This window comes from Octopus sinensis, linkage group LG9 (assembly GCF_006345805.1).
Source record: "Octopus sinensis linkage group LG9, ASM634580v1, whole genome shotgun sequence".
Classification (NCBI taxonomy): domain Eukaryota; kingdom Metazoa; phylum Mollusca; class Cephalopoda; order Octopoda; family Octopodidae; genus Octopus; species Octopus sinensis.
Window position 1 is genome coordinate 89,299,964 of NC_043005.1, and position 15,181 is coordinate 89,315,144.

General features: G+C 38.9%; 1 protein-coding gene across 3 annotated transcripts in view; it reads left to right on the plus strand.

The window, feature by feature from the left end:
- LOC115215466 (protein ITPRID2) overlaps positions 1–15,181 on the plus strand; it is a 123,607-nt gene that overhangs the window by 91,419 nt on the left and 17,007 nt on the right. For all 3 annotated transcript variants that reach the window (XM_036506076.1, XM_029784629.2, XM_036506077.1), the window contains exons 8-12: positions 5,070–5,109; positions 9,797–9,906; positions 10,882–11,619; positions 12,621–12,698; positions 13,925–14,052. In XM_036506076.1, coding sequence (XP_036361969.1) covers positions 5,070–5,109; positions 9,797–9,906; positions 10,882–11,619; positions 12,621–12,698; positions 13,925–14,052 — 1,094 coding nt within the window. The remainder of the gene's footprint in view (positions 1–5,069; positions 5,110–9,796; positions 9,907–10,881; positions 11,620–12,620; positions 12,699–13,924; positions 14,053–15,181) is intronic.

Sequence of the window (15,181 nt, forward strand, 5' to 3'; positions counted from 1 at the left end):
AGTAATAAGTAAATAATTTAATTATAATTAAATTAATTTCTAATTTTTTACCATGTTATTTACATGTTTAACATTACTGTTTGAAACGATCGTATGCATGGATTAAAATTTTGTAAAACTTTTAACACCTCTTCTCCATCTTTAATTGTTTGTTGAGTTTCTATAGAATACCTGTTCTATAAATTCTCATAACACACCTTATACTTGTAGCATTTTCATATTCAAAAAATTCTTACTACAGTAAGCTACCAATGAAATATGAAGAATCTTTATTAGAAATCTACCTTTGGCACCTCCAAAGTAAAAGGTGAAATAGAACTCAACATTTTCTCTTATATATATCATCATCATCATCGTTTAACGTCTGTTTCCCATGCTAGCATGGGTTGGACGGTTTGACCAGGGTCTGGAAAGCCAGGAGGCTGCACCAGGCTCCAGTCTGATCTGGCAGTGTTTCTGCAGCTGGATACCCTTCCTAACGCCAACCACTCCATGAGTGTAGTGGGTGCTTTTTACGTGCCACCAGCACAGGGCCAGAGGAGGCTAGCAACGTCCATGATGGTTTGATGCTTTTTACGTGCTGATGATTTGACTCAGTAGGTCTCCTCAAGCACAGTAGGTCGCCCTGCAATCCAAGGTAAGCACAGCGGGCCATCTTGCAAGCCATGAACTCACTTCATTTGTCGGGTCTTCACAGTCACGGCATATCTCCAGAGGTCTCGGTCTTTCGTCATTGCCTTTGTGAGGCCCAACATTCGAAGGTCATGCTTGACCACCTCATCCCATGTCTTCCTGGGTCTACCTCTGCCTGCTACTATATATATATATCACCATCATCATCATCATATATGCATATAACAAATTGAACTCTCTTTCTCACTCTTCTCTATCTATACAATATATTTCTCTCTCTCTCTCTCTCTCTCTCTCTCTCTCTCTCTCTCTCTCTCCAATTTCCTTTGTACACTTGATTTATGCGTTCTTTTAGAATGTGTAAACATATTTAGTTTTAGTGGAGATTTTTGCCCCACTAAAAAAAGAAAGAAAGAAGAAGAGGAAGAAAAAAGAAAGAAATCCTTTGATAATTAGTTACAAATTTATTTGTTACTGCTGCCTAAAACTTTTGCTATTTTATTTTATTATGCCCTTTTTTGTTTTTCCTTATTCTTCCTCCTCCTCTTCCTCCTCATCATCATCATCATCCATTAATTTACTCCATGTTTGTATGGATTGTATGTGTCTTCTCCTTTGCAGTACCATGCCACATGTTGCTGTCCTTTGTCACCTGTGATGATGTAAGATCAGCCGTTATCACTTTACCCTATTTCTTCCCTGGTTTTCTCCATTCTACAATTTTCTGCCACTCAGATTGCTTAGCCCTTCTTTACTCAACTCTTTCCCTCCATATGTATCAGGTGTCTGTACCTGCAGAGTCTCTTCTCATCTGATTCCGCTTATATCTAGTTTTTCTCCCAATTCATTTGTGCTCCAGCATTCCATCCCACTTTGCACTATACATCCAGTGGAACATGCTGACCTCATTTCTTACCAGCCTCTTGACACACTTTTTAAAGAAATTCTTTGACATGTTAATCTACTGAGAATTGGGTCAGCAAAGACACAAGTTACCATGAACTTAATTTTGGTGTTCATGGCCTGAAGAACTTAGAATAAACAAGACAGACTGAGAACTGGGTCACCAGCATTCTGAAGTTCCCATGTATGGCTGATCTTAAATTCTCATGCTTATTTCTTATCACTTGGACCATCTCACATTTCTGATTCTATTGTTGCAGAGTATAGGTAACCCTCTTAAGTAATGTGTCATTTCTCTTCCATCAACCTGATATTGTTCTTTGCTTCCCCTCTGTTTACCAGTATTTCCAGGCCTGCATTTTCTTTTAGCTTTTATGACTGAGCTACATACAACCTTCTGAAACCAAACCTTCATGCTCTATCAACAGATCTGGTCTGTGATTTACAGATGATTGTTTCAATGAAATATTCTCAGTTTTCAATTAATCCCTATCACTTCTTTCTTCTCATCACATCTATCTCCTGGTATTTCTATAAACCCACGTATGACTAAGGGGCCTATCACCTTCGTACTTTCCTTCTCTACATCATCTGTCTCTATCTAACCCCTGATGTTACTAATTGACTTGTTCTAATCCTGTATTCCTCACTGGATAAAAACTGTATTTACAGCCAATTGACTTTCTTCCTTGCTGAAAAGTATGAAACCTGTCTGGATTGCATGTTTACCTGATATCCAGGTGATCAGGTGATTGACCAGTTTCTTGAAATTAGTGTTGCAAATGATTAGGTCATTTCCATTACAGAATCCTGTCTTCATTCCTTGTATCATATCCATTCAGTTAGGCATTCTGATGTTGCCCAACATCTCCATTAACATCATTGGTTGTGATAATGAATCTCGTAAAAACCTCAGAAGAAAGTCAGGGAAATGATTCTTTTGCATGTCTTTTAGACTTGTTTGCAGTGCATATGCAAATGTGACCAATGCTATCGTGTTGCCTATGGCTAGTCTTGACTTAATCTGTCACACATTCTGACTACCTCAATTATTCTATCAATTTCTTGTCAACAGTATACCTACTTCACCCACACAGAAGAATTTGTACTTGTATTTCTTGCCTGTGAGATGTCTGATTGAGGCTCTCCTCCATCTTGCCACTTGCACACCACACACATCTACTCATTTCCACTCTAGTAACTCTACACTCTTTCTAAACCATCATGACTGTATTGATGGTGATGTCTATTAAATTTAGCACCTTGTAGGAAAAGAAGAGTTGTACAATGTTCATCTTCTGGGTGCAGTCATTTGATGACAATTGAGAAATTTTCATACCTGGCCCTCCCACTAATATGGTGTTAGTTTTGTACATGCAATGACAGCTTCTTTTTTATTTTACGATTTTGTGATTGCCATAGTTTTTGGTATGTTTTTTGTTTTGTTTTAGTCTTTTTTACAGCTGGATGCTCGGTTACCAAATTCTCTACAAAATAAACTAGACATACCATATTGTGCCACAAGCACTAACTAAAGATGAAAGTATTCTAAACAGTTTATTTTTAGAGTTACACTGCAGCTTGGGGAGCCTATGTCTCCTCTGTGTGTTAAGGCAGAACCCTTATTGTTAACTGTTGGGTTTGCTTGGATTTCCCAAAGTGCTTTTTGGATTATCTTTGTTCCTGCAAAACCACGTCTCTCCATTGTGTTGGGGGAGGAAGAGGTTTGCGCAAGATGCCAGACACCTTTTAGTCTGCAGCTGTAGCGAAGGCATGTGGCCAAGTGGTTAGGGTATTTAGCTCACAGTCATAAAGTTGTAAGTTCAATACCTAGTAGCAGTGCATTGTGTCCTTGAGCAAGACACTTTATTTCACATTGCTCCAGTCCACTCAGCTGGCAAAGATGAGTTATACCTGTAATTCAAGGGGGCCAGCCTTGTCCCATTCTCTGTCATGCTGAACCTTCCTGCACGTATTTGTTTCCTGTGAGCCTTTCCATTGATTGGATCAACTGGAACCTTCGTCATTGTAACTGATGGAGAGCCAGGTTTTTTTCAGTCTGCAGCAGGTGGGCTTAAGATTATCCCCTATATGGAAGGTCGAAAAGGATGAAAGGCAAAGTTGACCTCAGAGAAATTTAAAACGTAGTGGCAGATGAAATACCGCTAAGCATTTCACCCGGCATGCTAACGATTCTGTCAGCTCACCATCTTCAATAATAATAATGATAATAATCATAATCATAATAATTTAGTTCATGTTTAATCTCATGTTATCCTTAATCTAGCAGACATATGATCAAAGGCATTCCAGGCAAGAATAGCTTGTCTTTTATTGAGCCATAGTGTATCTAGGACTACATTATCAAATATGCTTTCTCTTATTTAAGATGACTGGTAGGGAGGTGAGAGAGATTTGATTGCTATTTCTAGCAGATTAAGTGACCTTGTAGAGGCTCTCTCATTATTAATCTGGTTTTGTCTATGTTGTAGGTACAAATGTGAAACAACTTCAGAGTTGTTTTGAGTTGATTAAAATAATAATTTACAAGTGTTTTTTGTTTTATTTGATTAATTATATTTTATTAATGATAAGCTTTGATTCAGATTTAACAACAATTGATGTATCAAAGAAATTCCATTATTTACATTCGACGGACATTTGTCCTCATCTTGTTTGTTGTTAACACAACGTTTCGGCTTCATCAGATATCTTGGAGAAATTGGGGAAATACCTAAGGTATTTTTTGATGTTTTTATTATCATTCAGATCACTGCCTGGAATTGAACTCGGAATCTTGGGGTTACTAGCCCGTGCTCTTAACCACTACACCATGGGGTAGATTTTAGGGCTTATAAATCTAATATTTTCCTATCCTTCCTTAATACTGGTTCCCATATGCTATTCATATCTGCACTCGGTCTGCTTAGGAGGTTGTTGTGTCCTAGCATATGTTCTGCTTCTTTTTGTTTTCATATTTTTCAGTGGTGTTCTCTGTTTATCATCCTACAGGGGGCAGTGGTCTGCATTTTTCCATACATGATCAGCTATACCCCTGTGGGATAAAGTTAAAATAATAGATAGAGAACACCACTGGAAAATACGAAAACTAAAAGAAGCAGCGCATATACTAGGACACAACAACCTCCTAAGCAGACCGAGTGCAGATATGAATAGCATATGGGTGCTGATATTAAGAAAGGATAGGAAAATATTAGATTTATAAACCCTAAAATTCACTCCATAATTGCCCATAGGCATATGGCGTAGTGGTTAAGGGCGCTGGCTACTAACCTCAGGATTCCAAGTTTGATTCCAGGCAGTGACCAGAATAATAATAATAATAAAACAACAACATACCTTAGGAAAGAGAACTCAGGTTCGAAATTTCCCCAAGACACCTGATAAAGGCTGGAGGGTATATCAGCAGAAACGTTGTGTTAACAACAAACAAGATGAGTACAAATATCCATCAAATGTAAATAATGTAAATAATTCTACTTTCCATATTTTTCCTTTTTAACAACTTCTAGAAAGAAGTACGCAGACTGAAGATTGGCGCTCAAAAGGACCGTGAGTATTTAATTTACTGATAGAAGTTTATATGTATGTATATATGTGTGTGTGGAGGGATGTATATATAAAGTGTGTATGTTAAGCCTTTTCACACTAACCTGCCTGACATCACCCTTGGTTCTTCAATGTCAACTTCCTGTTTTAAAGGGAACTAAATTTAAACTTTCCATCATATTTTCCTTTTTAATTTACATGCAGGCATGACTGTGTGATAAGAAGCTTGCTTCCCAGCCACAGGGATCTGGGTTCAATCCCACTGCATGGCACCTTTGTCAAGTGTCTGCTACAACAGCTTCAGACCAACCAAAACATTGTGAATGAATCTAGTAGATAGAAACTGAAAGAAACCCATCGTATTTATATATTTGTGTGTGTGGTTGTCCCCCACCACAGCTTGACAACTGGTGTTAGTGTGTTTACATCCTCATAACTTAGCAGTTCAGCAGAAGGGGCTGATAGAATAAGAACACCAGGCTTAAAATAAAAATAAGTAATGGGGTCTAACCATTTGACTAAATATTGTTCAAGGCAGTGCTCCAGCATGGCCACAGTCTAATGACTGAAATAAAAGATGGACGATAGAAGCTCCAAACACCAGTTTAAGAAAGAGAAAATTATTTTTTACTGAATTCTTCATTATTTCCAAAATTAATTGAAAAACACTGTATTTGAAGAGAAACGGGTTCACAAACGAGTTGATTAGAAAAAAGAGTCAATTAGTGGTCATCATCATCATCGTTTAACGTCTGCTTTCCATGCTAGCATAGGTTGGACGATTTGACTGAGGACTGGCAAACCAAATGGCTGCACCAGGCTTCATTCTTGATCTGGCAGAGTTTCTACTGCTGGATGCCCTTCCTAACGCCAACCGCTCACAGAGTGTAGTGGGTGCTTTTATGCGCCACCGGCACAGGGGCCAGTCAGGCGGTACTGGCAACAACCTCGCTCAAATGTTTTTACACATGCCACCAGGACAAGTGCCAGTAAGGTGACTCTGGTAATGATCACACTCGAATGGTGCCTTTTACGTGCCACCAGCACGGAAGCCAGTTAGCTGCTCTGGCAACGATCATGCTCAGATGGTGCTCATTTGAATGCGACAGCATATCTTCTTCACAGAAAGTGAATTGGTTGAACATTATAAAATGGTAAACCTTGAGATTGGTTTAACAAAGATAGACTTGTCTCATATAAAATAAATATCAATTTTCCCTGACACTGTTTTATACTCCAGAGAATGTTGGATTAATGAAAAGAAAAGAGAGATTAGCAGATAAAGAGAAAGAAGGATGGGATTAACAAGTGAATTTTGTTGGTGAGTTTCTTAGGTGTTAGAGAGAGAGAGAGAGGTCAAATCTCAATGTGGAGAGACAATTGGATCCTTGAGGGGCTGTGATTGTGAAAGGCAGACAGACAGTTTGGTGCTGCCAGGCCTAAGTAGTGGTGTTTGGTCTGTGGCTGAAGTTTAGAACACTTTTGTCATCATATTCCTATTGAAAGACACTGACTTTGTTTTAATTAATTTTGAAAATAACGAAGAATTTCATTGTCCTTATTAAGCTGGTGTTTAGAGCCTAAATGAGGATGTCGTTTTGGGGGAAGGTTTTAATTGAAGTCACATTTCACAAGTGGGAAGTTTATGTCATAGAACAAGGGACAGTTTCAGGTTGGTGGGGAGGGTATTAATAGAGTTAAGTTTGAAAACCTCTGTCAAAATGTCTCACAACTTCTTTATGAGCTCAAACATTAAAATCTCAAGGATAGACCTATAATTCTATGTAGTCTCTGCTTCTACTTTACTGGTTTCTCATCTCACCAGGTGGATTTTACCTTCCATTTCTCAACAATGGGTCTTTTTTGCTAATGAGGAGTCAGTGTCATTTTGTATTGATTTTTATAATGCTGTGGTGTTCAGTTGCAGACCAAACACTTCTTAGGCCTGGCAGCACCAATCTGTCTGTCTGATCTAATTGCCTCTCCCCATTGAGATTTGACCCCTCTCTCTCTAACACCTAAGAAACTCCCCAACAAATGCTAATGTATCAGTTCGTACAGAGATAGATTAACCGTTTAGCATTCAGATTACCCTGTCAAATGTGGCGGGCACCCCAATGGTTACGATCACACAGGTTCCAGTTGATCTGGTCAACAGAACAGCCTGCTTGGGAAATTAACATGGCTGAGTACTCCACAGACACGCATACACTTGACTCAGGGAGATTCAGATTGAGACACAGCATGTAACAATTACTGGTACTACTCTGTTTTGCCAGCTGAATGGAGCGGAGCAATGTAAAATAAAGTGTCTTGCCCAAGAACACATCGCACTGCTGGGAATCGAACTCGCAACCTTACAATCCTGAGTTGAATATCCTCACCACCGAGCCATGACCCCTTCACATTGTTTTGAAGGAATCATGAATTACCTCAGTTTTGAGATTTCAAGGACAATGTAGAGTAGGGGTGAGAGGCCAGATCTGGCCAGTTTGAAGAAAACCAGATGGAATATTTTAGCTAGAAATGGCTGGTTTAAATGCTAAAGAATTAAGAGACTTACCATGAAAAATTGAGGACAGTGGGGATGTCTGAAAGCAAGAAAGAATGTGTTTACCTGGGTGTCATAAAAACCATTTTCTAAGATATAAGTTAATGTCGTAAAGCATTTGGGAGAGTGTGCCAGTTTGTCAAAGATACGATTCCATGAAGATCTGGTGCTTCTTCATCAGTAACATGAGTTTGGGCAACTTGTGTGGTTTAGATGAAACAAAGCACATGCATTAGATTTGAACTCAGATCTCTTAAGCTAGCAACTCAACACTTTATCTGTTTGACCAGTTTCCTTTCACGGCAGAAAACCTGAAATCAATTTCTTTGCCTAGATGCTGCTACATGGGCAAAGTGTTTCTTCAAGTTACACACAAACACATGCTTGCATGCACATACTCTCTCTCTCTCTCTCTCTCTCTCTCTCTCTCTCTCTCTCTCTCTCTCTCTCTTTCTCTCTCACTCTCTCACTCTCTCCCTCCCTCCCTCTCTCTCCCTCCCTCCCTCTGGTATGACTTGACTTTTATATAACATCCAAAATCAAATGTCACTTCTGTGAATTTTAATCAGTTAAAGTTGCAATCTCAATATATTATCTGTACTTAGGTTTGCTAATTTTATGATAAAGGTCACAAGTTAAAAATCTTCTCATCATTATATCAGTGTGTCCTCAAACAAAAGACACATTACTTGTTAAAATCTAGAGCAAAACTTTGAAAAATAATTTTTGTTAAAATGTTAAAACCCCCAACACTAAACTGAGAGTGACCTTGAAGGTAGGACTACCTTCTTGCCGAGCACTGCTGCTGTTACTGCTGGTGGTGATGGTGATGGTGATGAAGCAGAGAAAGAGGAGAGAAAAAAGATGCATTTGTCCAAATGTGAATTTATTTCTGGGATTTAGCTAATAGATGTTACCCACATTGGTAAATAATATTTTTTTTTTTGAAAGTCCATAAAGCACAGACACTAGAACTTAAAAGTAGATGCCAAGAATGGGAAATGTTGAAAGAAATGCAAGACTCCACAGGTAATCTGTGTTGGCCTGTAGATGCGAGTTCTGGTGCTAATTGCAGGAAATGTCAAGAAGATGTTTGGAGCTTTTCCCCAAAATACACATACTGTGTACAACCTACAAATGGATGGAGGGAGTTTGACTGAGATCCATGCTACTACTGTAGCAACTGATGAGCTGCTAGAGGAACATATAAGGGGTTGCTTGACACAGTAACACACATGTTTAAATATATGTGTGTGTGTATGTGTGCCACTGGCACGTAAAAAGCAACCACTACACTCTCAGACTGGTTGGTGTTAGGAAGGGCATCCAGCTGTAGAAGTCTTGCCAGATCAGATTGGAGCCTGGTGCAGCATCCTGGGTTCCCAGACCCTAGTTGAACCGTCCAACCCATGCCAGCATGGAAAACAGACATTAAACGATGATGATGGTCATGATATATATATATGCACATACATATATCTGTCCACTGATTTATATATTTTTATAGATATATACACACACATTCATTTGCCCACTAACCTACACACATATATCTACCTAGTGACCCATACACACATACACACACATACATATATGGGTCAAGGGCAGACAACAACTAGTGGGTCACTTGGCATCAGTGATGGAAACAGCAACTTATGTTATACAGTGGAATCTGGTAAGGTATCAACAAAGAAGATTATGGCCAACAGATAATGTGGTGGAATGGGATGGGAGTGAAGAGATGATACTATTGTTCTGTCATCCACTCTTGCATATAATCAGTAATAATAATAACAAATAATAACAATCATAATTTGCATAACGGACCCATTCAATAAGCTTGGGTATCTTTTTAACTGCTTTGTTACCATAAAACTTTATGCTTTCAACTTTATCTCCATGTTGTCACTGTACATGTTTATTTATTTTCATTGGAAATGTTAAATCGCACTAATTATACAACAATAAATGGTTTTTCTGTGTTGTGGGCCATTTTCGTTGTCTGTTTAGGAGAGAAGGTCTTTTTTATTATTTTTTTTTCTGTTTTTATTTGTTGTTCATTTGTTTATTCATTGATTTGACATTTCTAAGAAGTGTCATCTCTTTATTTGACTCACTGCATTTTTGTCTTTTACACAGCTTCTATCTACCGTATTGGAAGTGCTCAGTCGGACAGCAGTGGTTATGTAGAATCTGACAGTCTGGTGGAGCCACCAATGTCCTATCTTGATGCATTGTCAGCCAATGATGTAATTATGGGATTTTTTTTTACTTTCTTCTTTCATTTAAAACAAAAAAATTTATTTTACAGACTAAATTAATATTAATCGATGTTTTAATTTTATTTCAGATTCTGTCTTTAATCATTTTTGTTTTGTTGCTAACTGTCGCCCCACATCATCATCGTTGTCATCATTAAACTTAATTTTGTGTCTGTTGTTCCCTGAGTAGCCCTAATCGTCCCCCTGCATCATCTCCACCTCTTTTCCACCTGACCCTTGCTTTACCCCTTATGTACATGCTACTCCCTTCACAATGGTAACGGTTAATCCTGTAAGCTCCCAAACTGCTGCTTATGTCATTAAAAACAAGAAATATATCCAGGTTTATATTGAATACACACCAGGTATACACATGCATCTGCACCTAGCCATGCACATACACACACACTCACACTTGCACAAATTTGTCTGTCTCACTCTCTTCTATAATATAAATTGGACATGGGCGATCATTGTATTCTTTCTTGTCTTGAGGTTCACAGGCAAACGGTTGGGTGGATTCGCATGAAAAATGGCACACATGTGGAGACGGGTGCATAGATTGGAATGCGGCTTGTATTTTTTTCCTAGACCCCATAGTTACTGAGAAAATTGATTAAAACTTTTCTAATGGAATTCCCCACTTTCTTCCACCATTAAAACACCCAGTTGCTTAGAAGCTGTTTTCTGACGTGGTGGGGTTAGGAAATTTTCATACAGCTGGAGGCTCCAATCGAAACAGGGGACCCGAAATGATAAGGTTGAGAAACGCTGTTATAGATTATGCCTAACCGAAAATGATCACAGCCTCATCATCCAAACAGACCGGGTGAAACCGGACTTAGCTGCTAGTCACATATATAACAAACATTGTATCTCTCTACTCTCTCTCGTCTCTCTGCCTGTCTGTTTGTTTCTTTCCCAGCAAAGATGTCCACTCTCATCTTATCTTGTATCTTCCAGGTTGGCGATCGAGGAGCTTATGACAGCAGTGAAGCCATCCATGGAGGAATCTGCAAACGACTCAGCATCAATTCAGATACAACAGTCAAAGACCTTGCTGCTTCTTCATCTTCATCTTCTTCACAGTGTCCTTGTGATAAATCTGTTGGCACTGAACAAATCTTTAAGTCTGACCGGGCTGTTTCTACTGACCCCTTCCCAAAACAAACCATGGCCAGTCAGACGGACACCTGTTGTTTCTGTTCTTGGTGTGCTAGCCCCAACCAAGTTTGTGCACATCTACACTCTTCCGTACCTTACCAGACTACAGTTCCTACTGCATACGGTATGTCTCTCCACATCGATGCCTCAAATAATTTCTCCCCCATAACAGACCCGACTTCAGGAACGAGCCCTCGCTCGGCGAGCAAAAAGGAAACTTCTGTTCTCAATTTGTTCATCTCTGACGGAAATATTTTGTTCTGTGATAATGATTCTAACAATAATCAAAAATGGAAAGATGATGATGTTGATGGTTCTACAAGATCAGGTTGCAGTTACAGGGAGCTGGAATCCACTGGAACTAATCAGCCGGAGAGTCAACTCTGTAAGGGACATCAGAACTACCATTATAAAGATACTGATTCGCCATTTGGTCTGCTGAGTAGTCGTTCCGTAAGCTGGAGAGAAGAGACAAGCAAAAATGTGATAGAATACAGAAAACTTTTAAAACTCACGAATCGGAAGACATTTATACAAGTAAGTTGGTAATATCTTTGATTTGTGTACATGTGGCACATCCATATGCAAGTGTGTGTGTGTGTGTGTGTGCATCGTTCTTTTTCTTGGGGCACCACCTTGAAGAATTCTGAGTCAATCGAATCAAGCCCAGAGCTTATTTTTTTAAACCCCAATACTTATTCTATTGGTTTCTTTTGTTGAACTGCTAAGTTACAGGAACATAAAACACACCAACATCTGTTGACAAGCAGTGATGGGGCACAAACACAGACTCAAAGACACACACACACACACGATGGACTTCTTTCAGTTGCCATCCACTGAATTCACTCACATGGCTTTGATCAGCTTGAGGCTATAATAAAAGACACTTGTCCAAAGTGCCATACATTCCACACAATGGGACTGAACCCAGAACCGTGTGGTTGGGAAGCAAACTTCTTACCATACAGCCAAGCCTGTGCCTATAATGTTGACTTCTAACCTAGACACAAAGCCACAAATCTTAGAAAAGAGAGAAGTCAATGAAATCAACCCCAGTATTTGTCTGGTATTTATTTTACCAGCTCTTGAAAGATCAAGAGCAAAATCCGTTTCAGTAGGAAAATAGGAAGGACATAACCTGTGGCCTTTTTGTAGAAATTCAACAAAATAATTTTTATGTGTCAGTGCAGCACTGGGGTTGATGTGACTGGTCCTTGCTACAATGTGTAGCCTTCAGCTTATGTTATAAATCAATTATATTATTAATGTACCAAGTTGGCAGAATCGTTAGCATGCCAGGCAAATTATTTAACAGCATTACATTCATCTTTATGTTCTGAGTTCAAATTCCGTTGAGGTCAACTTTGCCTTTCATCCTTTCAGGGCCAATAAAATAAGTACCAGTTGAATACTGGGGTTGATGTAATTGACTTGACCCCCTCCTTGAAACTACTGGCCTTGTGCCAAAATTTGAAATCAGTATTATAAGATAATGACTAAGTAAAGTTTTTTTTTTCTTTTATTTCTGTTTCTAGTCTTTTGTAAATAATCCGTTCCTGCCATACACTCCTCGTGTCAAAATTGAAATTTGGGCAGAAAAACCAATCAACACGGTAAATATAGTTGGTTTCTTCCTTTTTTGTTGTATACAGTTTTAAAAAAATGTAATTTTTGAGTGTCTCTCTGCCTGTGTTTATGTATTTGCGTGTGTCTACATGCAGCCCCTATGCATAAATGATGTATGCCTTGTGTTACCTTTTTCTATCCTCTTTGCTGAGGGTCAGGGACCATGAATACATTCCTCTCCATCAATTTCTACCTGTGGCCATGGATTACATTCAGCCAGTGATCAAATGGTCCATTCCTTGATATCATCCAGCTAGCATCTTCTCAATTTCCCCCCTTTTTTTGTTTCCCATTGACTCTTCCTCTTAGGATGTGGGCCCTGATGATATGCCCAGAATCCTGCTGCTTTCTCTTCCTAACAGTTGCTAAAAATTCTCTTTTTGTTCCCATTTCTTCAAGTACTAACTTGTTTGTTCAATGGTCAGTCCAGCTGATCCTTGGAACTCTTTGGTTCCAAATACTTTGAGTTTGGCAATGTCGTTTGTTCTTAGGGTCCAGCTTTCACATCCTTACAGTGCAACAGATTGTATGGATGGACAGATGGACCTACCATAATTCAATCAGGTGTGAGAAAAAAAGCATGAACATCACAACATCCACAGTTCAACTTAATTATAATTATGAAGCTTGTGATAAAACAATTTAGGGATCGAGTTTGTTGTTGTCATACATATTATCCAGGAAAATCCAGAATCTTTATGAAATGATCATCCTCTTTTAATGTCCATGTACGCTGCTGGTATGGGTTGACAGTTTGAGAGAATCCCCTGGGTCTGAAAACTGCATCATGCCCCAGTCTCTGCTTGAGCATTGTCTCTAGAGCTGGATGTCCTTCATAACACCAACCCCTTCACAGGGTGGACTGGAGACATTTTTCATGGCACCAGCACTAATGAGGTTGCCACAAGTCTTGCAATGCTATGAGCCCTGAGGGAACCGGTTTTATATGAGAAGATGAAGGACAAAAATGGGTAAAAGTATGCGAGACAGGGCCAGAGCAGAGGAGCTACATGGCTTCTCACATTTTAGAAGAGAGGGTGGGAAAAACCAGGATGTAGCCAGAGGGTTAAAATTGTGGTAATGATGTGTCAAGGAGGACTTAAGTACAAAGTCTTTTTATTTAATCACGTTTTAGGTTTGAAAACTTGTGTGTGTGTGTTGTTTGTTTTGTTTTGTTTTGAAACACCTAAACATCCTGGCAATTTAATTGCAGCACCTGCAGGAAGAGAACCAGCTAATGCAACATGCTGTTCAACGTTATAAGTTTGATTTACAAATAATAGAAAGTACTTTTTTATCCTGTTATAACCACATGGCTGAGTTGTTATCTGACGAGGAGACGTAAGTGGCTTTCTGTCTTCCTTCTTTCCGTCTTTCATTTTTATCTTTTATCTCTTGAAATTTCTCTGCCTTGCGCTGGAGCTTATCTATGTTTCCAGTATGTTGTGTGAATGTGCTTTATCTCTAAAGCCCTAGGATGGTGGAGTGGTGGAGCATTTAGTGATGTTATCAAGAAAATCTATTACTGAATAGAAAATTGTCTTCCAGGTAAAAGCTATTCCTGGTAACTCAGTGAAGTGAAGCAGTGCAGAACAAATTGTTGCCCAACTCAGGAATCATTAGCTTAATTAACTCTTAATCCATGTGACTGTTTTGCCATTGTATTATTATTATTATTATTCAGTAGCTTTATTTTTATAATGTGCTTTCACTTCACTACCGAGCACAGCTCTGTGCACCTTGGGTATGTGCTGTGGTTTGCTGTGATGCTGTAAACCACAGCACATACCCAAGGCACTCAGAGCTGTGCTCGGTAGTGAAGTGAAAGCTCGTTATGAAATATAAAACTACTACTACTACTACTATTATTATCATTATTATTATTATTCTTTTAATATAAAATATAAAAGCTGTTGCAAATTGCAAGGAATCAGCTACATATTTCATGGTACCTTATCTAGTTTCTTAAAGAAGTCTGGCTCGTTAGAGGCTGGGGTGTTAATTTAGTCTCATTAGCAATAATATCAATTAATACAGATTCATATATCAGTCACCTTTTTCCAAGAAGTGTTCTTCTTAGTAATCAAGGTGTGTTGGAATATTTTTTAGTTGAATTAAAAGAAGACACCTTGCTGAGATTCTTCATACCTGAGACAACTATCCACCACACAATCTTAAGACAAAAAGACACACACATGTATCTGTGTGTGTGTGTGTGTCTGTAGGTATCAACAAGTCACTCATCAATGATGTTGCACTTTACCCCTGCCTCATCAAAACCTCAAGACAAGCTGTAACTACTTTTGTTGCTTATCATCATCATCATCATCATAATAGAATTTCGTTTTCCTTGCTGGCATGGATTGGATGGTTTGACAGGAGCTGGCAAGGCTGGAGGGCTGCACCAGGCTCCACTTGTCTGTTCTAGCACGGTTTCTATAGCTGGATGCCCTTCCTAATGCCAACCACT